Raw genomic sequence first — 25,157 nt, 5'->3', positions numbered from 1 at the left:
GTTGTTATTCAAATGAATGAATATGAACCATTTTAACAGAAAATACACACAAATAAGCACTATCACATTAACCCAGGTCCTGTATCAGCAATATCATAAAATGACACATTTGATGAACCCATGTCTCATGACAAGGGTCCTTAACTTGTCATTACCAGATGACCTGAACAAGAGAAACTCTGGGCCTTAGTATGCCAGGATAAACGTGGTGCCCAAGCAAATGATGCATAATGTATTTCTGAATGTATGCATGTTCCTGTTCAAGATACTAGTCTTGATCCTGAAGAGACTAGCCCAGTCAGAAAAGGTTTGTCCCATCTGTATTGTCTGTGCCCCCCACTGTTTTACCTATTGCCACATCACATTCCTGTGTGTCATCCATAACAGTGACATTAAGGAGGAATGTGAGGGTCTTCTGAAACATCCTGTTCTGACCGCGGCTGAAGATGTCCCTCTGAAAAAGAACGGCCCAGAATTCCTCCACGTGCCACGAGAGATCAAAAAACGACGAAATCCCTTTTCGACATTCTTATTGACAAGGGCATACGTGACTGGCAGCTCAAAGAACTGGGATGGATAATTTAACTGTTTTAATTCTAAACTCAAGAAGCCTAATCAAAAAATTGTGAAACTTACAGTGAAATGTGATGGTAGTCTTTCATGGAGATGAAATCCAAATATGTTTATATAAAATGACATAGAAGATACAAGACTGCATAACTAGAATGAGCATTTAGACATAATTTAGATTATTTTTCTAACTGTTTTATGCCTACTTTTTTATTTGATGTGTGATAAGCTGTTGTAGAGCACCCTCATGTGGCTAGAGTTCCACACTGGCCATACAGAGCAAACGAGTAAGATTTTGTAACTGCAGAGACACATTTCTAATATAAATAAATAGGTATCACAGCAAATTCAAAAGTGTAGGTAGGTCCATGTGTGTTTTGAGGGATCAAAATCGTTAGGAGACAATCATTCTATTACTCTTTTTGACCCGTCAGCATGAAACATCGACTTCTGAGGTTCAATTAATTTTGTTAAATTGAAAGTGCACAAATATGAACTAAAATACTTTTATCTTATGAAGAGAGAATGTAACAAACAAAAGGACTCAAGCAAGTTCCCTGAGGGAGACATTCTGTTTTATTGACCTTTGCCTTCTTGCTGAATAAGTGCAAGCTGAAAATGAAAACTTAAAAAGGACAGTGCTTGGAAGTAACACATTGTCCCTGTCCTAAAAAAAAGCCATTGAAAAGTCATGTCAGAGTTATATGTGTCTCACTTTTGGACACCTGCCCTCATATGTCCTGGTTGCGTCTCGGTATGATGATCTTGCGATAGGTCCGTCTCTCCGAGATGTTGCGTTTAACTTTGACCACGGGTTGCGAGGCCATCTCCAGATCCAAGGAGGGGCTAGAGTGGGACTTCTTCAGGGTTCCCTCCTCCCCCCCCTCATCCACTGTGTCCTTACACACAGCTCTGTCAAACAGGTTGAGCTCGCTGGTTCCCACCTCAGTCTCGGTTGACTGGTTCAAACCCTTCCAGACCTCCAGCATCTGGATGTAGGCCTCGTAGCGACATATCTGTAGGAAGAGGAAGGAATGAGACATCTAATAGAGTGAAGGGGGAAAAAATGTAGCCTGCATTACGATAATGTCACAGAGCTTAACATTGTGGTCAATCCCATACGCACATAAATATGCAGATAAAACACACACACACACACACACACACACATACACACACATACACACACCTCATGCTGCAGGTACTCCTCTCTGACTCGGTGTTCCTCCATCTCCTTGGCTTTGGCCCTGCGCCCGTCAGGGAGACTCTGCTGCAGGTAGGCCAGGTCTTCCTGGAAGGACTCCAGCATGCCTGCATGGGACTGTAGCTGTCTCTCCTGCAGGGGGCAGCAGAGAGCCAGGTTCAGTGAACAGGCTCAGAACACACTCCAGGTAGAAAGTGTCCCTAACCATAGATCTAGTATCAGATTACCCTACCTGGCCCAGCACAACTAGAGTACATAAACTCAGCAAAAAATAAACGCCCCTTTTTCAGGACCTTGTCTTTCAAAGATAATTCGTAAAAATCCAAATAACTTCACAGATCTTCATTGTAAAGAGTTTAAACACTGTTTCCCATGCTTGTTCAATGAACCCTAAACAATTAGTGAACATGCACCTGTGGAACGGTCGTTAAGACACTAACAGCTTACAGACGGTAGGCAATTAGGTCAGTTATGAAACCTTAGGACACTAAAGCGGCCTTTCTACTGACTCAGAAAAACACCAAAAGAAAGATGCCCAGGGTTCCTGCTCATCTGCGTGAACGTGCCTTAGGCATGCTGCAAGGAGGCATGAGGACTGCAGATGTGGCCAGGGCAATAAATTGCAATGTCCGTACTGTGAGACGCCTAAGACAGCGCTACAGGGAGACAGGATGGACAGCTGATCGTCCTCGCAGTGGCAGACCACATGTAACAACACCTACAAAGGATCGGTACATCCGAACATCACACCTGCGGGACAGGTACAGGATGGCAACAACAACTGCCCGAGTTACACCAGGAACACACAATCCCTCCATCAGTGCTCAGACTGTCCGCAATAGGCTGAAAGAGGCTGGACTGAGGGCTTGTAGGCCTGTTGTAAGGCAGGTCCTCACCAGACATCACCGCCAACAACGTCACCTATGGGTACAAACCCACCTTCGCTGGACCAGACAGGACTGGCAAAAAGTGCTCTTCACTGACGAGTTGCGGTTTTGTCTCACCAGGGGTGATGGTCGGATTCGTGTTTATCGTCGAAGCAATGAGCGTTACACCGAGGCTTGTACTCTGGAGAGGGATCGATTTGATGGTGGAGGGTCCGTCATGGTCTGGGGCGGTGTGTCACAGCGTCATCGGACAGAGCTTGTTGTCATTACAGGCAATCTCAACGCTGTGCGCTACAGGGAAGACATCCTCCTCCCTCATGTGGTACCCTTCCTGCAGGCTCATCCTGACATGACACTCCAGCATGACAATGCCACCAGCCATACTGCTCGTTCTGTGTGTGATTTCCTGCAAGACAGGAATGTCAGTGTTCTGCCATGGCCAGCGAAGAGCCCGGATCTCAATCCCATTGAGCACGTCTGGGACCTGTTGGATTGGAGGGTGAGGGCTAGGGCCATTCCCCCCGGAAATGTCCGGGAACTTGCAGGTGCCTTGGTGGAAGTGGGGTAACATCTCACAGCAAGAACTGGCAAAACTGGTGCAGTCCATGAGGAGGAGATGCACTGCAGTACTTAATGCAGCTGGTGGCCACACCAGATACTGACTGTTACTTTTGATCTTGACCCCCCCTTTGTTCAGGGACACATTATTCCATTTCTGTTCGTCACATCTGTGGAACTTGTTCAGTTTATGTCTCAGTTGTTGAATCTTGTTATGTTCATACAAATATTTACACATGTTAAGTTTGCTGAAAATAAATGCAGTTGACAGTGAGGACGTTTCTTTTTTTGCTGAGTTCACAGTCTCAGTGTACTACTAGACTCCTAAATATCACACCCCACAAAGATGAATACATAATGTACTAAAACAAAGCAGTTGGGACTACAGAGAGTGAACCAAGGGGGTATGTGAGTACAGTACCAGTGTGTGTGCAGACTGCGAGGCTGGCAGGATGGGTCTGCAGAACTTCCTCTGAGAGCCCACGGCAGCAGGGAAGGGTGGAGAGGAGTGTAGGGCTGACACCAGGTTGATACGGCTGATCCATGAAATCATCTCTGCTGTGGAGCTGGGGACAACAAGGGAACCGTGCACATAGAAGACATAACATATCTAATCATATCTTTGTATACAAAGTCACAGGATTATTGGACTGCTGCATCGTGATTGATTCGATTGTTCCTTCACACCGCCAAACAGTCAAACACATTAGTCCTTTGTGTGACAAATGTAAATTCACAACTCCAATACTACATGGATATAGTTCCGGTCTCTCAAACATACACACTACATAGACTCACGAGGCCTGAAAGAGGAAGACCCTCCAGTCAGCGGTCTGCAGGCGGAAGACGTGTGGTCTCTTAGTGTAGTCTGCTGCCTGCTCTGCCAGGGCATGGTGCACACTGACCACCTCCTCTGTACTCTGCCACTCCATCGTGTACTCATCCTGAGGGGGAGGAGAGGTTGGATAGGGTAACAAGCAGTGAGGGATTCGTGTGAAAGGCATCCAGAACATTATCATGAAGCCGTGATATGGAAAGTATGGAATAAGAGGTGACAAGATGAGGGAGAGGAGGAGACTAACCTTCTGTAAGTAGAGGACCATTCCCTTCAGCACTCCATAGAAGGTCTTCCAGCTTCTCTTCCCCCAAGGAGCTGTCACACACAGTTACATTACATCACTCCTGAGGTCAAAGGATGCTTCTCAAAGACACTCACACCCTAAATCATTTCACCAGACTGATGATTTATCAAAACACTATATGACGCTCTTGTACACACTTTATTGCCCTGATATTTGAGTTCCTATGGTTCCGTGCAAACAGTGTCACAGTCCAACTCACTGCGTTTGCCATCGATGTCAGCGTGGGCCTTGCGTTTGAGGAAGCTCTGTTTGAACACTGTGGCCTTCTTGTCATGCGGCACATCTTGGAACGGGTTGCTCTTGGAGCGCAGGGGTGCGTCCTCTTTAGCATCCTCCGCCAACAACATGGAGCTCTTCAGTTCCTTCTCATCACTGAACAGGGCGATTGACGAGATGAGGGGAGGAATGAAGAAACAACGGAGAGGAAATTAAAAAACAATGAAAATATGAGAGGTGTAACACAACCACAATATATTGGAGAAAGCAACATGAAGAGGAAGCTGTGTGTAAATCAGCGATGTCCAAGGGGAGACTGAAAAGGTGGTGGTAAATAGTATAGAATAATGCTACCCACTACCTTGTTTTTAAGTCAGACTACTTACACTGCCCATTCCAGAGGCTCATTCTTAATGGAGTTGTAGAGAGCCTGAGAAAGAAACAAGAGAAAGGACACTGAAGTCTTCCATGAAAATGGTCTACTTCAGAATGCTATAGACACTGTTCTTTCAGTCAACAGTATCTACTGAAATATTGAGTAGGTGTAGAATGAGAAGGATAATCTTACCTTCAACAGCTCCTTACTGAAGTTCTCACCCTCATTCATCCCATCCAGGTTGGACACGAAGCTGGACACAGACATGGGTTTGCCCACATTCTGAGGACAGACACAAAAACAATGTTTAACTCAGTAGCGGTCGGTGCTGTTTAATTTTTTTTTTTATGAGGATGATCTTATTTCTATTACAGCATATTAGATGACTGTCATTCATATTCCATTCACCCAGTTCAATGTAACATGGATAGGTTTACGCTACTACATGATACTCACATTTTCCCTATACCCATCATGAGGTTGCTACAACCTAGACAACAAATTAAAGTTTACAACGTAGGTGCACAGGTCTAGAGACATTATTCCGTAATCAAGGTGATAGACCGTGACACATTCAATACTTCCTTGCACACTCTTGCCTGCGTCTAGCTGATCTAAGGTGTAATCAGTAGTCCAACAGTCGCAAACGAGAGTTTCTATTGGCCAAATTCAGGTATGTTTAACTCCGTTTCATTCCGTTTTCTTCCGTTTAAGAAATGTATTTCAACAGAATCGGCCGAATAAATAAGCCCTTGATCACCACAAACAGTTCAATTCATAGCAGCCACATAGAAGCCACATACCAACAGCATGATCATTTGCTCATTGTATAATTCCTTCTCGCATCTACACGCTCTCCTCCTCTCACATTTTCCTTTCAACTTCAGTGCACAATACAGTAGCTGACCAAGCAAAAAAACCTTTCCAAAACAAAATGTCATACCATAACCTCTACACATAGCCTACATCGTTGTCACCATATTAGCTAACGACATAGTTAAAATACTTAGCTATATTGACTAACTCTCAATAAACCCGCTACAATCTTGCAGTACAAGGTACAGCAAGCAGTTTAGCAGTTACACAGGTGGGCCCCGTTGGGAATAAATCAAACCAAAAGCGTACCTTGACTTAGAAAGGTTACAGTGTTGGATAGCCATTGCCAGCTAACATAGCATCCCTCTCTGTTTGAGCCAGGAGTTTGAGTAGGCTAAACTAGCTAGCTGAATTCGCTAGATAGGTAAGTTTTAAAAAAAGACAATGAAATATAGCTAGCTCTCGCTCTCTTTTGCGTCTCCATTTTTTTAAGAAATTAATTTGTTCAAAACTGTTTAACTATTGTCTTTCTCTCTCTTTGAGTCAACTACTCACCACATTTTATGCACTGCAGTGCTAGCTAGCTGTAGCTTATGCTTTCAATACTAGATTCATTCTCTGATCCTTTGATTGAGTTGAAAACATGTCAGTTCATACAGCAAGAGCTCTGATAGGTTGGAGGATGTCCTCCGGAAGTTGTCATAACTGTGTAAGTCTATGGAAGGGGATGAGAACCATGGGTTTTGTATTGAAGTCAATGTACCCAGAGGAGGATGGAAACTAGCTGTCCTCCGGCTACACCATGGTGCTACCCTAGAGAGTGCTGTTGAGGCTACGGTAGACTTTTATTGCAAAACTGTGTATTTTAATCAAATATTTGGTGACCTGAAAATATTTAGTATAGTTTTATCTAAAAAGGACAGGTTGTTTTGTTTCACTCTTTAAATTTTTCTGAAATTCACTAAGGAGGATGGTTCTCCCCTGGTTTAACTGTGTATACATTCAAAACCCTAAATACCTACACGTTTGCAGTGCAGTGGGGACTCACCTGTCCATGCAGATCAGAGTTCAGGAGCATCACAGAACAGGTGAGTGTGAGTACTTCTCCGGAAGAGGAGAAGGTGTGAGGGTTGCATTGCTGGAATCGACAGGAGAAATGCTGCAGCACCCGCTCTCTTTCCTGGGTCTCACCGATAAGCACCACCACCCTCAGGAAAGACCTGAGAGAGGAGGGCAAAATAGAGGAAATATAAGATCATTTACAGATGGAAGATGCTAATTTGAGACCATTACTTGTTACTATTATAGTGAACTAGGAAAAATCTAATTAGAAAGTGTGAAGGACTTACCTCAGGCCTTGGTCCAGACTCTGACCGGTGAAGTCAAAGAACTTCAGGTACTCCTCACCAACGGCTCGGCTAAAGTCATTGCTGAATTAGAGAGGGGCCGGGAGACAAAGACAGGAAGACAGGTCAAGTTCATGATTCAAGGTGACACATTATGAGAAAAAAAACTCAGAAAGTAATTACTAGCATGGATCATTACCCTGATAGTTACTACTGCATAAGACCTATGTAATGTAACGTTTGGCCACTCCATGTTTTGCAGCCTTTGGTCTTACTCTTTGTCCAGGTGTTTGACCACATCTGTCTTGTAGATCCCGTCCAGCCTGTAGAGTCTTTCAGCCAGCCTGCAGGCCCTCTCCCTGTCCAAACCTCCACCATTCATATGGACCACCACTGGTTCTGAGACCTCTGTCTGCTGTACCTGAGACTCCAGTTGCTCTCCACTTCCTTCCCTGGGCGGCAAACATGAATCCTCTGTACAAACTTTCTGTTCCAATTGTTCTACCTGCTCTGTCTGCTCAAGCTCTTCTGTCGACTCAGTCAGTGCAGTCTGCGCTGGCTGTTCAGCCCCTGAGTGTTTCTGGTCTTCTGTCTGGTCTGACTGTTCTGTCTGTTCAAGCTCCTCTGTGCAAAGGAAAAGTAATTCTTCTAACTGCTTTGAATGTATTGGTTTGTTGTTTGTCTGCTCTGACTGTTCCGTCTGCTCCGTCTGCTCGGACTGCTCCGTCTGCTCCATCTCCCCTGATTGTTTTGACTGCTCAGAATCTTCAGAGTGTTCCGTCTGCTGTGATGGTTCTGTTTGTGGTTCTGCCTGCACTGAAAAGTATGTCTGCTCTGAGTGCATAGTTTGCTCAGAATGTTGTGTCTGTTTTGATTCTAAACATTCTGTCTGTTCTGGCTGTTGCGTCTGCTCTGATTCTTTTGATTGTTCTGACTGATCTGACACTTCTGACTGTTCTGCCTGTTGTAAATGGCCCTCTTCAGTTTGCTGTTCTTCCTCCCCTGACTGATTTGAATGCTCTACCTGGTCGGACTCTAGAAGTTTCTCAGAGTCTTCTGGCTGCTCTGTTGTCTCGGTATTGTTCCCGTATTCACTCTGTTCTGTGTGGTTAGGCTCTGACTGCCCACTGTGTTCAGACTTCTCTGAGAGTTCTGACTGTTCTTTCAGTTCAGCTGGCTCAAGCAGGTGCTCTAAGAGTTCTATCATCTCCGATTCCTCCTCACTGTTCGACTGTTCCCTCCCCTCGGACTGTCCTATCTGTTCTTTCTGCTCGTCACAATCTCCATTATAAGATAAATTAGTCACAGTCTGCTCCTCCTCCTTCTCCTCATAGTCCGTAGAGCTGGATCCTTGCTCTGGGTTGATCTGTATAGTCAGGACTAGTTCCTGTTTCTCTCCCGGCACAGAGCCTAAACTCTCACTATCCGACCTAGTCTCGGACTCTCCTGTCTGTACAGAGCTAGGATCTATGTCAGAGGGTGTGATAGTCTCCTCTGTCACAGACTGTCCTATCCCTTCCTCTGGCCATGGACATCTCCCTGAAAGAGAGTCTAAACACACAGATACCCATGTTAATATTGACCAAGTCAATATCACAGGAGGCTTTTGAGGGGAGAACGGCTCAAAATAATGGCCGAAAGGGAGCAAATAGAATGGCATCAACCACCTGGAAACCAGGTGTTTGATGTAATTGTTACCATTCCACTTTTCAGCTCCAGTCATTAGAATGAGCCTGTTTTCCCCAATTAAGGTGCCACCAACATCCTATGCACTCTACATACTATATGATCAAGTCAAAGTGAGAGGTGAGAGGTCAAATGCATTTGAAGGGGTAGCAACTATCAGAATATGTCTACACCTGTTAAAATAAAATCTTAGAGTATGCCCATGGTGCATTTGCGAAAATGACTTCGGTCTGCACTCACCATGGTCCTCAAATAGCTCTTGTGCTGAAGCCTCCACTTCCTGTGTGTGTGCTGCATGCTCCTCCACATATGGCCTTGGTGTATCACATACCTGGAATTGCAAAAGCAGCTGTCAACAATAAACATCGAGCTGGGGAAAACTTGATATTGATAAAGAGGTGGGATGATCAGCACTCAGACAGAAGGGACCTGGCTCTCAGATGACTGATATGTACAGTACCAGTCAAAAGCTAGGACACACTTACTCATTCAAGGGTTTTTCTTTATTTTTACTATTTTCTACTTTGTAGAATAATAGTGAAGACATCACAACTATGAAATAGCACATATGGAAACATGTAGTAACCAAAAAAAATGTATATATTATATATATTTTAGAGTCTTCAAAGTAGCCACGCTTTGCCTTGATGACAGCGTTGCACACTCTTGGCATTCTCTCAACCAGCTTCACCTGGAATGCTTTTCCAACAGCCTTGAAGGAGTTCCCACATATGCTGAGCACTTGTTGGTTGCTTTACCTTCACTCTGCGGTCCAACTCATCCCAAACCATCTCAATTGGGTTGAGGTCAGGTGATTGTGGAGGCCAGGTCATCTGATGCAGCACTCCATCACTCTCCTTCTTGGTCAAATAGCCCTTACACAGCCTAGATGTGTGTTTTGGGTCATTGTCCTGTTAAATAACAAATGACAGTCCCACTAAGCTCAAACCAGATGGGATGGCGTATTGCTGTAGAATGCTGTGGTGGCCATGCTGGTTAAGTGTGCCTTGAATTCTAAACAAATCACTGACAGTGTCACCAGCAAAGCACCCCCACACCATCACACCTACATGCTTTACGGTGGGAACCACACATGCGGAGACGATCCATTCACCTACTCTGCGTCTCACAAAGAGTCGGCGGTTGTAACCAAAAATCTCAAATTTGGACTCATCAGACCAAAGGACAGATTTCCATCAGTCTAATGTCCATTGCTCGTGTTTCTTGGCCAAAGCAAGTCTCTTCTTCTTATTGGTGTCCTTTAGTAGTGGTTTCTTTGCAGCAATTCGACCATGAAGGCCTGATTCACGCAGACTCCTCTGAACAGTTGATGTTGAGATGTGTCTGTTACTTGAACTCTGTGCAGCATTTATTTGGGCTGCAATTTCTGATGCTGGTAACTCTAATGAACGTATCCTCCGCAGCAGAGGTAACTCTGGGTCTTCCTTTCCTGTGGTGGTCCTCATGAAAGCCAGTTTCATCATAGTGCTTGATGGTTTTGCGACTGAAATTTTCTCGATTGACTGAGCTTCTTGTCTTAAAGCTGTTCTTGCCATAATATGGACTTGGTCTTTTACCAAATAGGGCTATCTTCTGTATACCACCCCTACCTTGTCACAGCACAACTGATTGGCTCGAATGCATTAAGGAAAGAAATTCCACAAATGAACTTTTAACAAGGCACACCTGTTAATTGAAATGCATTCCAGTGACTACCTCATGAAGCTGGTTGAGAGAATGCCAAGAGTGTGCAAAGCTGTCATCAAGGCAAACGGTGGCTACTTTGAAGAATCTAAAATATGTTTTGATATGTTTAACACTTTTCTGGTTACTACGTGATTCCATATGTGTTATTTCATAGTTTTGATGTCTTCACTATTATTCTACAATGTAGAAAATAGTAAAAATAAAGAAAAACCCTTGAATGATTAAGTGTGTCCAAACGTTTGACTGGTACTGTATAACGGTATATTCCATCCACCTCATCTCAACCTACGACTGAAACCTAAATGCTGGTATATAATCTATGAATAGACAGAGGTAGAGCTATTTCTCATCCTAAATACTCTCTTTCTCTTGTACTTTCACAGACAAACACACACATGCACACAGGAAATAAAGGTCCACAAATGCACACAAACACACAGCAACATAATCTCAAATGACAACAGACACATAACCACAATCCTTTCCTTTCTGGCTGACGTACCCGAGGGGAGCTTTCACTCTGGTCTGTGTCCAAAGGCAGCTGTTGCACCGGTCCGTTGTGATTATGTGTCTTCTCCTGGACAGACAGCTCTATGTTGATTCCTGTCACACAGGTTTGATGTTGCTGCTGCTGTTGTTGGTGGTGGGACAGGGGACTCACAGTCCAGTCCAGACTGGCCGCTCCACTGGAGTCCAGCTCATCGGCTGAGCTGTTGTCAGTCATGGGGTAGGGCATGTCAGGGGAGGGGTCGGTTATGTCCCACTGCACCGTAGCAAAGGACAGAGGGACACTGGGATGGATCATGGGGTACACAGGTAAAGTCATGGAATCCCAGTGCTCCTCTGGCTCCTCAGTCCTTCCAGTCTGATGAGAGTTATCCTCTTCCTCCCTGTCCATCTGGTTCACTTGCTCCTCCATCTCTCTCCACCCAATAGCCTCCTCCAGTGGCCTGCTCTGTAGTGGGAGATCCATATTGGGCCATGTCTGGCTGTCTGGCTCCCTGAGGTCTGGGAGAGGAGAGCGCACCCTAGACCCCTCCATAACCTCTCTCTTCACTCAGTCCTAAGCAGAGAGATATGTCTCAACTTAGTTTAGTCTTGTTCCTTCCTCTGTGCTGGGCAGGGCATCCATCTTGGAATTAGGTCAAAGTGATGCTGTCATGGTTGACTCATGTGGTTGGTTAGCTTCCGGTGCTGCCCTAGTTATGTGCACGAGGCCCGTAAAGCAAGAACATTCATGTACAATAAAATATGGCAAAACATACATACATCCATTCAAACTAACTAGTGACTCGTTCATAAATTCCCACAGTAATGTCAAACAAGTAGTGTTTGTAAAGGGCTAATGTTCAAATGAAAATAAATCAGTAAGACAATATGTTTAGCTAAAGACAGGTTCTCTTTAAGTACACATTGAGGAGATCAATCATTCTGGCACTTGCTTATAAATAAACATATGTGGTGAACTGAGTCATCTGCCAAATGAAATCCAATCTAAACAGTTACAGTAAATCCAGGAGGAAATACTACTCTGCAGGCTAAAATCTACTCCCCAACACTGGCTACCTGACTCATATATCAAGAATATTACAGTGTGAAATTTAAATTTGTAAATTGTATTATTAAAAAAAAATGGACTAGGGTGTGAGATTAACACTCTTTCAATTGACAGAAAGCCAACATCCTAAAATTTAGACCAGCGGTAAATCATGTCACTCTCACACATCATATACGAATAGGCACAGTTCAATGACAAACAATGTCTCTTAAACATATTAAAATGTAAGCCAACACTCACCATTCACTTCTGTATACCAAACACTATCCAGTTAATATATTTTAAGGAAGAGGTTGTTTTATAAACCCTGTTTACTTCTCTCTCTTTTGGCGTGGCACAGCGGATGTGCTTTGCAATGACTTTTGCTGAAACATTACAGAGGCGCATTTACTTCCTGACCACAGAAGAGCAGCCTTTACAGAAAGAGAGAGAAGTTGGAGAGCATAGATGGAGAGAAATAGAGAGTGAGAGCCAGATGGTGGGGGTGTGAGCGGTTTCACTGTATCCTAAATATTCATGTCTACTGCTAACCATCAACTTGAGCTACCATGATGTACATGTATAGGTCATGGTCCATGGACCGACCCTGAGGATATCAGTGAAGATATACAGTAGTATGTTGTTGATCCATATCAAGGACACTACCTGATATAAACACAGCATTTTTGTAACAATTCATGTGAAGCCTCATACTAAGCCTCTAGTCTTCAGAATTGCACTGTCATAAAAAGAAGGATGACATGGAAAAGGGTTCAAATACCTCCTATTCCCTCTATTTAAACTTTCACTCCATTTCTCTCTTTCAGTCTCTCAGCCTTTTTGTCAATAGTCTACTCACATCACATAACCAACATCCGGGACAGTGCTTGGCCACACTTCCTGTGTGGGTGCTCACTTCTCATTTCCTGTTAGGGTGCTAGGCTGGCGCTCCACTTAAAAACAGTAAATAACGTTATAAACTTACAATGATAGATAGATACTTTCTTTTTGCACCCCATACTTCCTCATTGAATCTGTGTGAATGTGATTTTCAGATCTCTGAGATTGTATAAAGGTCCATGTGTGTGTTGTACAAACTAGATTACTCTTACATTGGAGTCTGGATAAAGACTTTACAGTCATCATCTTTCTTTAGGTATAATATTTGAAGGTATTCAGGTCATAGGTTACAGTTATCTAATTAGAGGAACATTGTTCCCTTTATGCAGGCACAATATTGGCCTATCTATTGTTTGGTGTAATAACAACAATAATCTCTGACCTTGGATTTGAATGTTGCTGGTGATTAAGTCTTCAGGTTCTTACAGTTAATAAGACACAGATTTCAGTTGTGTCCTTTAAATTACCAGCATTACTACACTGAACAAAAATATGAAACGCAACATGTAAAGTGTTGGTCCCATGCTTCATGAGCTGAAATAAAATATATCAGAAATGTGCCATATGCACAAAAAAACATATTTCTCTCACATTTTGTGCACGAATTTGTTTACATCCCTGTTAGTGAGCATTTCTCCTTTGCCAAGATCATCCATCCACCTGACAGGTGTGGCATATCAAGAAGCTGATTAAACAGCATGATCATTACACAGGTGCACCTTGTGCTGGGGGCAATAAAAGGCCACTCTAAAATGTGCCGTCTCGTCACACAACACAATGCCACAGATGTCTCACAGATGTCAAGGGTTTTCAGGGAGGGTGCAATTGGCATGCTGACTGCAAGAATGTCCACCAGAGATGTTGCCAGAAAATTTAATGTTAATTTCTCTACCATAAGCCACCTCCAACATAATTTTTGAGAATTTGGCAGTACCTCCAACCAAAGACCACGTGTATGGAATCATGTGGGCACACGGTTTGCTGATGTCAACGTTGTGAACAGAGTGACACATGGTGGTGGTGGGTTATGGTATGGGCAGGCATAAACTACAGACAATGAACACAATTACATTTTATCAATGTCAATTTGAATGCACAGAAATACCGTGACGAGATCCTGAGGCCCCATTGTGAGTCCCATTTTTTTAAGGTATCTATGACCAACAGATGCATATATGTATTCCCAGTCATGTGAAATCCATAGATTAGGGCCTAATTTATTTATTTTAATTTACTGACTTCCTTATATGAACTGTAACACAGTAAAATCTTTGAAAATGTTGCATGTTACATTTATATTTTTGTTGAGCATATTTTAACCAAATTCAGGAAATGAAGGTCTAATAAACAGGGACAAGGCAATGGCAAAGGTTTAGTGCAGCTGATGAACCATTACATTAACTTGTGGATGTCCCAGTGATTATGTGGATCATTCCCTACCAGTGGACCATTGTATTGACAGGCACTATGCATTGGACTCTCTAGCTGTTGAGGCAGTCTATCAGAGTGAGATGCCAAACTGACTGTAACCACATTGACTCGTCAACAACACACACCCACACCCACATGACAAGTACAACTATGGAGAAATCAAACCACAAACTTGAACGAAACCATCAATACCAACAGGATAACAAGGTTAATATATATTATTCATGTGCGGAAACACCAGATAATAAACACTACTGCTGTCAGCAAACTAATAACATGCCTGAGATCATTAAAAACTCAAACACAAACTACTTTCAGAGAGTAACACTTGCCATTTTCTTAGTAAACGTCGATTTGGACTTACCCTTTAAAGCCTTCTCAGGGGGTATCATATGACCAGTCAGTTAGTCAGTCTGGAGGGAAAAACCTCTTTATTGCCATGTAGACAGACAGCTTAGTGCACAAGGTGTAATCCCTCAGATGACAAGTTTTCTAGCCTCTCTCACTTACACAGCGCTAGCCTGGGGTGTCACAGAGGATGCAGGCAAGTCGCAAGTCCTAGTGCACTCCTCCTCTGTGAGAGATACCTCATCTCCAGGCAACAGATCCCAGACTTCCGCCTCCCTCTGCTCATCTGCAACATGGATATGCCTTGCAAAAACAGGGAAAGAGGCAACAAAAAGAAAGAAAAGCCACATTGTGATTGGCAGGGAGCGAAATAGCAAAAAGACACCTGAGAGCATTGGGCCCGCCCACAGCCTAAAGGCACAGATGCGCACAAGCATACATTGGGGGGATTCTATAATGCTGGCCCGGGTAGGCATAGTTTGCACTGGGTAAAAAGTGATTGGATTCGTTTTGGAACCGTGCTGCTCCCGGGCATGAGCCAGCTGTCTCGTTCTGACGGACAGCGGTGTCGACTCAAAACAAAAGGTGGACGAATGAGTAGGATTCTGTGTTTGTGTTTTTTAAAGCTTAAGCTGCCTTCCCAATGAAAACTTGTTTGAAAATGTGAACATACATTTTATGGAAAATATATGTATGTTTCTGAACGATGGATCATGCTGTCTTGTTGACAACATAACCAAGCGCTGCAGATGGCTGTTTGATTTGAGCTTGGCGCTCCTCCCTCACCGGTCATAGGCCGGTCCAGCTTAATATAACTGCCACTCATACAGCCACAGGTCAGGGGAGTGGATCAACTTCATTCCTGCAAGTCTTGACTGACATAAGGGAGTGGACTGGTCGAGCCTCAGGGCACTATTGTAGGCATGCTTTGAAGCAAATACTTTTGAGTCCCAGTGGACCATATTCCCCCTGTGTTTTTCTACGGATTGTTCCATGCAAACCTCAAAATAACAAAAAAGATAAACAGAACCATTTTGCATGTGTCGACTTGATGAATTATGTTGTTGTTAAGCCCTATAAGACGCGCCGCTTGTAGCCAGGGCTAGTTGTTGTGACAAGTATGACTTTGGTCTATGCTTCTTGAACTGTAAACACGTGTCAAATCAACAAACAAGCTACTACAAGCCGCCCTCTAAAGAATGCACTAAATGTATCACATATATAACATTAAACATATAAATTTACCTGGCAGGTGGTTGGTTGCCTACTACACTTGAATCGACCGGTAACACACACGCAATGCGTCCTCCTTAACTGCGGAGGCGGTAAAAGAGGGAGAGGCACTAGGGAGAGAACGACACATTGACGGGATGGCACGTCACTTTCACGCGACGATTACTGCTTTGTTCCGGACACGGCAGCAACCTCGTCCACACCCACATCGTAAGATAGTTTAGGTTTTAATATTGTATTTGTATGCTATTTATATGCAGATTATGGCAAAGTCAAAAGACTTAAAAGTGTTTTTGGAGTCGTCTCTGAACGAGATTTTTAAAGCCACAGTAAGTGACATATTGGAGTCAGTGGACCAAACGTTGTCTGAGTACAAGGGCAAAATACAAAGAATTGAAAGTGAGAATGAGGATCTTAAACGAAGGCTGCACGAACAAGACAATAAGGATTCGATCGTAAAGGGTACGTACACAATGCAGTTGGCTTCAAAATAATAATCGCCAGTGCAGCTATCGTTAGTAGCAGCTGTCCTTTGTTGTTCCATCTTGAGGTACATGCTGCCAAGATGGCCACCGAGCCTAGCTGACCCCTCTCTGTTGCATGTTTTACATTACCTTTTTCAAACACCCATTGTAACCATGGACAACAGTTGTTGTCAGTGGTACTTTCAAACTAGCTTTCAATTTAGGAACTTGTAGTAGATAGTAATCCCCTGACTTTGTTGGACATTTTTTACTTTTAACATGTATTTGTTGTTGCCCAGACCGTGGAAGTAACCAGGACGTCGTTCACCTCCCTGACTCATCAAGGAAGACATGTTCCAGCCATTCATCTGTCGGCCAATCCCATAAGCCAATCAAAACACAGGGTGATGAGAGGAGGAGCTCCAGGAGACAACACAAGGGCAAGATGCCTCAGAGCAGAGGGTCTGTCTCCATTATGGATCCAGCAGCTCAGCAGGAACCAGAATGCCTCAAAAACATCCCAGACACTGCGGTTTCCACCCTAATTTTCAAAAACATAAAGACAGAACCTGATATGGAGGATGACTATGCTATAGACCTCTCAAAACCCCCATCTCCTCTCAACCTGGCATCTAAGCAAATTAAGATGGAGAGTGCTGAGTTGAGCTATATCATTCCTGAAGAGTATGATGAACATTTTCAGTCACCACTGGACACAGATGTGGACTCCAGCGACAGTGATGTCAAAGTCACCATAGTGTCTGACATTCACATGGAGATGGGAGACGATGAGGGTGGCCATTTTGTTGAATCGGAGGGAAGGCTGTGTCACAATGATACTGGAGAGTCTGAGCCAGAAGAAGATCCTTTCTTGACATACTACCCTGACATGGGAACTGACCCTGCTGGGACGACAGGGGAGGACATTTTACCCACTCTGAACTCTCACGCTACAGAGCCCTCTAAAAACACACAAGGCTTCTACAACTGCACCCAGTGTGAGAAGACATTTAGACGAGTGAGCTCCCTCAACATTCACCTGAGGAATCATAGTGGCGAGAAGGCCCACTGCTGCAACTACTGCGGCAAGCGCTTTGGCCGGGCAGACCTGCTCAAGTCCCACAAGCGCACTCACACAGGAGAGAGACCGTTCAGCTGCAACCTCTGTGGGAAGAACTACGGTCACCCGGGCCAGCTCAGAATACACAAGCGTGTTCATACGGGAGAGAGACCGTACTGCTGCCCACATTGTGGGAAGCGCTTCAGTGAACACAACCAGCTGAAAGTCCACTTACGAACTCACACAGGAGAGAGGCCATACAGTTGCACTGTGTGCGCCAAAACATTTAGCAACGCAGGTAACCTGCGAATACATCAGAGAATACACACTGGGGAAAAGCCTTACTGCTGTGTACAGTGTGGCAAGAGGTTCAATGGTATGGGGGACCTCAAAACACATTACAGGATTCATACAGGGGAGAGGCCGTACCACTGTGACCTGTGTGAGAAGACCTTCAGCCAGGCAGGCCACCTCACCATACACAAGCGGATGCACACAGGAGAGAAACCATACACGTGCTCAGAGTGTGGGAAAAGCTTCAGCGTGGCGAGCAGCCTCAAGTTGCACCTGAGGACTCATACCGGGGAGAAATTGTACAGTTGCTCTTTCTGTGGGAAGAGCTTCAGTAGGTCTGGCCATCTGAAGAGACACGAGCAGGTCCACACCAAGGAGAAGGTCTAACCCTGTGACCAGTGTGGGAAGACCTACACCGACCAGTCATCCCTCAAAAAGCACCAGAAGACTCATGGAGATGAGGAGATGAGGACTGAGGAGATTGAGGGCAGTACCAGTGGGACTGATGTTCCCCATAACCTGGAAATAAAGATTGAGGACTAAGACTGTCATGTTACAGTGCAATATATATGGATATTTAATGTTGATGTATGCTGAATTTCATGAGAACTTAAGTTTAGATTTGTCCCAAGTAGTAGGACAGCAAACTGCTTTTAGTGGATGTCGCCCTAGAGCTAGTCTTTGCCAGTATTAAACTATGGTAATAATTGTCATTTGTGGTAGAGCCGTTCTATGTATATAGTGGTAATGTTGTTTCCTAACACTGTACACAGCTTTTAAGTCATATTCTCGAAGAAAATGTAGATTTTCTTAAAAAGAATGTCATGCATTTTAGTTTGTACAAGGTGTAAATAATGAAATTCACCCAACTTGGTTGCAATGGCTTTTACCTAGAGACAAGCTAGTTCATTTAATCTATGAACATGCTGTTTGTTTTCACAATGAATGGTTTAAACAAATCAACACGTTTCACTAGAATATTGCATTCTTTTGGTAAGAATGATGCCAAACTTTGAAAACTATTTATTATTCAAAGTGTAATTAAAGGAATAATCCACCCAAAACCACGCATTATTTTCATTTACAGTGTTAAATAACACTGTGAACAATATTTTTTATGAACAAATGTTTCATTTTGATGTTATAAGGTTGGTAGCAACATGGAAAATTGGTGCGGAAGTCTGTTGCAGCTCAAGTCGACTACGAAATCCGCAATGCTCTCTCTATTGGCGATTTAGCAAACGTAGCTACACAGTAATACCAAAGACAACATCAGCTTGTAAAGTAGGTAGTTAGCTGTAAAAGTGCCTGAACAAATTGCACTATCAATGTAGGAGTCTACAATCTCACCATGTTCAACCTGCAGATCGATGTGGAGTCTAACATTCGCAACTGCATATATACTTTTGGGAGATGGGAAACGTCCATGCTATGTCAATGGGCCGCGCGGGGCATTCTGGGTGGTTCTGGGACAAGGAGCACACTGGTATTTCACCCAATAAATATGGGAGTTTATCAAAATTTGTTTTTTTAGAATTCTTTGTGGATCTGTGTAATCTGAGGGAAATATGTGCCTCTAATATGGTCATACATTTGGCAGGAGGTTATGAAGTGCAGCTCAGTTTCCACCTCATTTTGTGGGCAGTGTGCACATACCCTGTCTTCTCTTGAGAGCCAGGTCTGCCTATGACAACCTTTCTCAATAGCAAGGCTATGCTCCTTAATTTTGGGTCAGTCACTGTGGTCAGGTATTCCTCCACTGTTTGCTCTCTGTTTAGGGCCAAATAGCATTCTAGTTTGCACAGTTTATTGTTAATTCTTTCCAGTGTGTCAAGTAATTATATTTTTGTTTTCTTATGATTTGGTTGTGTCTTGTTAATTGTGTTGCTGTCTGTGGGGTCTGTTTGTGTTTGTGAACAGAGCCCAGGACCAGCTTGCTTAGAGATGAACCTGGAGAAGAGTCCCCTATGTAGGTGATGGCTTTGTTATGGAAGGTTTGGGAATCGCTTCCTTTTAGGTGGTTGTAAATTTAACGTCTCTTTTCTGGATTTTGATAATTAGCGGGTATTGGCCTAATTCTGCTCTGCATGCATTATTTGGTGTTTTACGTTGTACACGGGATATTTTTGCAGAATTCTGCATTCAGAGTCTCAATTTGGTGTTTGTCCCATTTTGTGAATTCTTGGTTGGTGAGTGGACCCCAGACCTCACAACCATAAAGGGCAATGGGTTCTATAACTGAGTGAAGTATTTTAAGCCAGATCCTAATTGGTATGTCGAATCTTATGTTCCGTTTGATGGCATAGAAGGCCCTTCTTGTCTCTCAGGTCGTTCATAGCTTTCCATTCCATTCACCCAGCCAACATGTCTCCATCCACCCCCACTAGCAACTAGGGTTCAAATATGTGTTTCTTTCTACAATGTTATATTTATGTTTTTTTCATTCTGACACCAGCATTCAAATCAGTTGGTATACAGACACAAGCAAAAGCATAATCCACTCAGACATAGTATAGTATGTGTTCACTTTTTATTAAATAGCTTTGATACAACAGCAATAACATATGCAAAGACATTGGCATACAACGACATTAGCCTACATATGAAAATAACAGAGTATGGTCAACATTTTATTGCATTTATTTGCTTGACAGGTCTATTTCCTCAAAGGCATTTCCATCCCCGTATATGACATACAGTATGAAGTAAGTAAATATATATATTTTTAAAATGCAAATGTTGTTTCACCTTAAATCTGAGAGATGTGCTACTGGCAGTCTACCTACATCTTGTGTCTTCATCAGTACCTTACATTCAGTCAGTTTTAGACCAAAACAAATTCACACCCTAATAACCAGACAACTACCTGTACAGTATGTGTGTTGAGGAATCATCCTGAGTTGACCGTATTTCCGGTACAGCAGGAGCCAGGTTTCTGTGGTAGTATATTCTCTTTGAACAGGTAAAGCACAGGCTGGATGCTGCTGCTGATGTTCCTGAAGCCAAAGACAATGTGGTGGATGTAGCAGCGGAATACATCCAGGAAGAAGTAGTGCTGGAATGGGAACAGAGCCACGGGAGGGAAGTAGTTAAAAACAATGATTGCCAAGATGATAAGGACCATGTTAAAGGCTCTTTTCTTGACGGGGTGCATCTCGTCGCGGCCCGGCCCAAACTGCCTCAGGGCGCACAGGACGGCGACGTTACGGAATACCATGAAGGCAAATGCCGCCAGGATCTTGAATGTGAAGACCTTCTCAAAGTTCATGATGTTGCCCACGCACTTGGTGGTAGCATAGGCCAGCGTGAAGAGCCCGGTGGCGGCAGTCCTTGAGCTCTGTGAAGGTGATCGGGTGGAGCACGGCCATGTAGCGATCCAGACAGACGCAGGAGAAGAAGTCCTTGACGCCGTAGAAGTAGCGCAGCACGTACCAGGTGCTGCTGGTGGTCCGGTAGACGATGTTGGCAACCTCCCGAGTGGGGGTGAGGTGGAAGAAGGCGTCCAGGATGGCAAGGTGCATTACGAAGATGTCTGAGGTGGTAGAGCCGTTCTTGTGCAGGGCCACAGCACCATAACGTTGGCTGCGTTTAATGGTTTGTGAGAGATTTAAGAGCAAGGACGAGTTGATGTAGAACAAGGATGACTTGAAGCACCCCTCCATGATGACTGGACTAGTTGGAGACTCAGTGGACACCAGACAACAGGGCAAGGAGGACTCTATATCTAGACAAACAAAGAATAAAACAGTCAGATTTGGCACAACATCTCTAACAGCTAGTTGAATACTTTGACATATCATGACATTGATCATGCTTTGTAATAAAACATATCCTGTTAGCATCTTCCTTTTCCTCTAGTCACTGAACTTCAACATGACTTAACATCTGTCTTAAGAAATAAATCTGCTTACTTGTTTCCAGAATAGAGTTGTCTGATATTGAATAATTCCTCTTGCCACATGTTTTTAATATGGGACACTGTTTAAACGTAAACTGGGAGTGCATTCTGTTTTAGTTAATGTGCACATAATAAGGACTGAAACTTGCCATGACACCTGTTTGCAGATGCCTGTAATGTAGAGTATATGCAAAGTAAACATGCAGTATGTATTCTCTTTGTTTCCTAGGATATATGCTGACAAGATAAAAGTAAACTGTGCCGGCAAGGAGATTGAATCTAAAACAAGTGTAACTTATCTTGGTGTGTCCCTAGATCAATCCCTTACTGGAGACCTAAAATGGCGAACAAATATATATGTTTTTTATAGTGTAGCACTAGATATTTTAACATCAAGGTTAAGAAACTGCTTGTCTCAACCTTGATTCAGTGTCATGTTGATTATGCTTCTCTGAGCTTGTGTGGCCTACCACTTTGCGGCTGAGCTGTTGTTGTGTTGTGGAAATTCTTACACACGTCGTGGAAATTACCACCAGGGGCACTCAAAGTCAATCTTAAATAAATCATCCTTTTATTATTAGCGCGCTGGAGTGGTTCCAACCAACTCAATGCACCATAGTACACATGTCAATCAGGAGCTCTGCTGGGGCAGTCCCAGCAGTTGTCTGTGTACAGCCGTATATAAGACAAGTTATATTTGCATGATTTAGCATAATGAATTCATCATTACCGTTTTTGTTTAATTCATGTGACCGACCAATACTGGTTCATAACATTTGACAGACCAATAGCTCACGAGGCTTCTTCTCTCCAAGCTGAGACCTTGAAACTGAGACATCTTTTGTTCTCAAAACAAAGGTCAAGGCGTACCACATTGCAGCTACTGATAGTGAGGATTCCTTCAGTCAGTCACTTACATGAGCACAGAAAATGGTTATTAGAAAAGCACATGGACACAACTTCACTTCACAATAACAGCACTTACATTTGACCGGGGCAGCTCAAGCAGGGCACAAATTTGACACACTGACTTGTTGGAAAAGTGGCATCCTATGACGGTGCCATGTTGAAAGTCCCTGAGCTCTTCAGTAAGGCCATTCTACTGCAAATTTTTCTCTATGGAGATTGCGTGTCTGTGTGCTCGATTTTATACACCTGTCAACAACGGGTGTGGCTGAAATAGCCGAATTCACTCATTTTGTATATTGTATATATAGTGTAGCTTTAAAACGGCAACATTGTCTCTCACTCTCATGGCAAAATGTGTTGAATGAGATTAGCTATAAAACTACAAATGTTTTATCTTAATTTTTTTACTGAGGTATGCCACTGTTGTTGAGACACAGCCTACATGGGGTCTTTGGTCTGTTCTCTGTACAGATGGCAAGAAGATCCCTAATACTCTGAATGTCAGAAACTGATCTCACAAAGAGGTTGTTTGACCTTTCAGATGACCTCACATCACAGAGCTCAGTGTTCTTTCTTCATTTTCATTCCACTATGAAGGAACAGAAAGGAAAAAGGAAGATGAATAAAGACATCAACACAAGTGAAGGAAACCTTTTTCAATTACAAATTGGAATTAGATGACACTTCACTGTGAAATCAGATATTGCTTGTTGTCTTTAAAATATATGAATACGCTTCTCATACAGTGAAAGTCAATCAACACAGCTGGATCCAGTCCAGAAGGAGTCACCTTATTTGTTTACTAATTTGTATGTCTGATTTGTTACTGTCTGATTTGTTTGGGCAAACATGGTTATTGAAATCTATCCACACACACATCTGTATAACTTCTGTATAACTTTGAGTGTTTTATCTTGGTTATAATGGTTACAATTCCCCACAGCATCTGTCGAAACACAACCCAGGTTCTTTCATTGTGTGACTGAATCCAAGGTTGTGTTTACATTAGTGCTATGTTCACACAGGACATATTTTGCTCATATAAGGCAAGATTCCCAGATGTGTGCCACATTCAGCCCTGGGCTGAGCACCACCTCCAGCCACAAGATAAGGTTCTGTTTTTATCATGCAACTGCAGACATAAGATCAAACCATTAGATCACTTAAATGTCTCAATTCAAATGTCATATACATTTTAATTATACCATTCTGATTTAGTTACGTGTCATTTCCTTAGATGACCAATTTTGCTGAAAACGCCAGCAATGAAACTGATAGGTTAAAAGGAGATGCCATTCAGTTAACTTACTGTGAATCCCCTTCTCTTGGATACTTCAGAGAAAAGTGACTACCTGAAGTCACAGTGACACATAATTGAAGAGCACATTATGCCAGACATTGTTTGCATGCTTCTCCTATCCCACAGACAGTATCCCCACCATGCAGAAGTCAGTCATGATGCCCATGGGATGGTTTTGCCATTCTGTTTAGTTAGTCTCTGAGAGAGAGAGATGAAGTGCAGAGGGAAACTTCCCTTGGGTTCTCTGACTCAACATGCTTAGCTGTTGTTGCTTTGGGTGCTCATTTAATTAGTGTGAATTAATGCTTCAAGGGGAATCAGTGGAGTCTAAAATAATTGCAATTAATTAGGAATGTTTATTTTTGTTGTTTGTATTGCTGTTGTTTTTATTGTTTCTGAAGCTGGTGAAATGTAGTGTAATAAAAAAAGTGAATGACATAAGTTGATTAATTTGTTTATGGTTATTAGATATATAATAAAATTCATTAGGATCCCCATTAGGTTTTATTAGTATCCCCATTAGGTTTTGCCAAAGCAGCAGCTATTCTTCCTGGGGTCCACACAAAAACATAAAACACAAGTAACAAAACACTGATAGTCAAGAACAGTCACACAATTTTAAAATACAATGATATACAAGCAATACAACTAAAGAATAACGTGTGATAGTGTGTCTGGGTGTGCGTGTGTTTGTCATTTCACAGTCCCTCTTGTGCCATGAGATGTTGTTTTATACATTTTTAAAGGTAAGTTTGCTTTTGCTTGAGTAATAGGAGATGGAAGGGAGTTCAATGTGATCGTGGCTCTGTATAATACTGTGCGTTGCCGTGAATTTGTTTTGGACTTGGGGACTGTGAAGAGACCCCTGGTGACATGTCTTGTGAGGTATGTATGGGGTATGTATGGATGTCTAAGCTGAATGTTATTTGATTATGCAGACAATCTGGAATTTTCATCACAGTAATATTTCTCATAAAAACTAGGAGAGATGCAGTTAGTTTCCCGTCAAGCCTCAACCAGGAAAGACTGGCAGGCATGTTGTTGATGATAGTTCTGCATGTGCAGTGAAGGGCAAGCTACAACTTTGCTAGGTCTTTCTTTGCTTCACATATTCCGGATAGTGATCAAGATGGGACACGACCAGAGCCTGAACAACTAGTACAGTTGATTTTTGTGTAAAAAACACAGAGCATATTTTATAACAGCCAGACCCCTCCCCATCTTCACAACAACTCTGTCAATATGACTTGACCATGGTAATTGACCATGCAATCT

At 43.0% G+C, this 25,157-nt stretch overlaps 2 protein-coding genes and 1 pseudogene across 5 annotated transcripts; 1 reads left to right on the top strand and 2 right to left on the bottom strand.

The window, feature by feature from the left end:
* Window positions 1-1,128: 1,128 nt before the first annotated feature.
* LOC139552268 (PH and SEC7 domain-containing protein 1-like) lies at window positions 1,129-12,455 on the bottom strand. Of its 4 annotated transcripts, none has more exons than XM_071363814.1 (14): window positions 12,307-12,455; window positions 11,011-11,707; window positions 9,042-9,132; window positions 7,391-8,666; window positions 7,119-7,199; window positions 6,818-6,989; window positions 5,146-5,235; window positions 4,964-5,007; window positions 4,561-4,733; window positions 4,302-4,372; window positions 4,018-4,163; window positions 3,641-3,785; window positions 1,760-1,906; window positions 1,129-1,586 (listed from the first exon to the last, which is right to left on the bottom strand). In XM_071363814.1, exons 2-14 carry the CDS (start codon window positions 11,548-11,550, stop codon window positions 1,302-1,304), a joined length of 3,261 nt encoding a protein of 1,086 aa, XP_071219915.1. In that variant the 5' UTR covers window positions 11,551-11,707; window positions 12,307-12,455; the 3' UTR covers window positions 1,129-1,301. The 4 variants fall into 4 exon arrangements, with proteins under 4 accessions (XP_071219915.1, XP_071219916.1, XP_071219917.1 ...); XM_071363815.1 differs by having other exon boundaries at window positions 11,011-11,702; window positions 12,307-12,446; XM_071363816.1 differs by having other exon boundaries at window positions 11,011-11,571; window positions 12,307-12,438.
* A 3,540-nt stretch (window positions 12,456-15,995) lies between these two features.
* On the top strand, window positions 15,996-18,839 carry LOC139552269 (zinc finger protein 235-like). Its single transcript, XM_071363818.1, has 2 exons — window positions 15,996-16,419; window positions 16,721-18,839. The coding sequence occupies exons 1-2, from the start codon at window positions 16,212-16,214 to the stop codon at window positions 18,160-18,162; spliced, it is 1,650 nt and encodes a 549-aa protein (XP_071219919.1). The 5' UTR covers window positions 15,996-16,211; the 3' UTR covers window positions 18,163-18,839.
* Window positions 18,840-20,665: 1,826 nt separating this feature from the next.
* On the bottom strand, window positions 20,666-21,456 carry LOC139551847 (uncharacterized; annotated as a pseudogene).
* Window positions 21,457-25,157: the final 3,701 nt, after the last annotated feature.

This window comes from Salvelinus alpinus, chromosome 24, assembly GCF_045679555.1.
Source record: "Salvelinus alpinus chromosome 24, SLU_Salpinus.1, whole genome shotgun sequence".
Lineage (NCBI taxonomy): Eukaryota > Metazoa > Chordata > Actinopteri > Salmoniformes > Salmonidae > Salvelinus > Salvelinus alpinus.
Note: the sequence above shows the minus strand (reverse complement) of the source record. Positions and strands in the feature narration are given on the sequence as shown.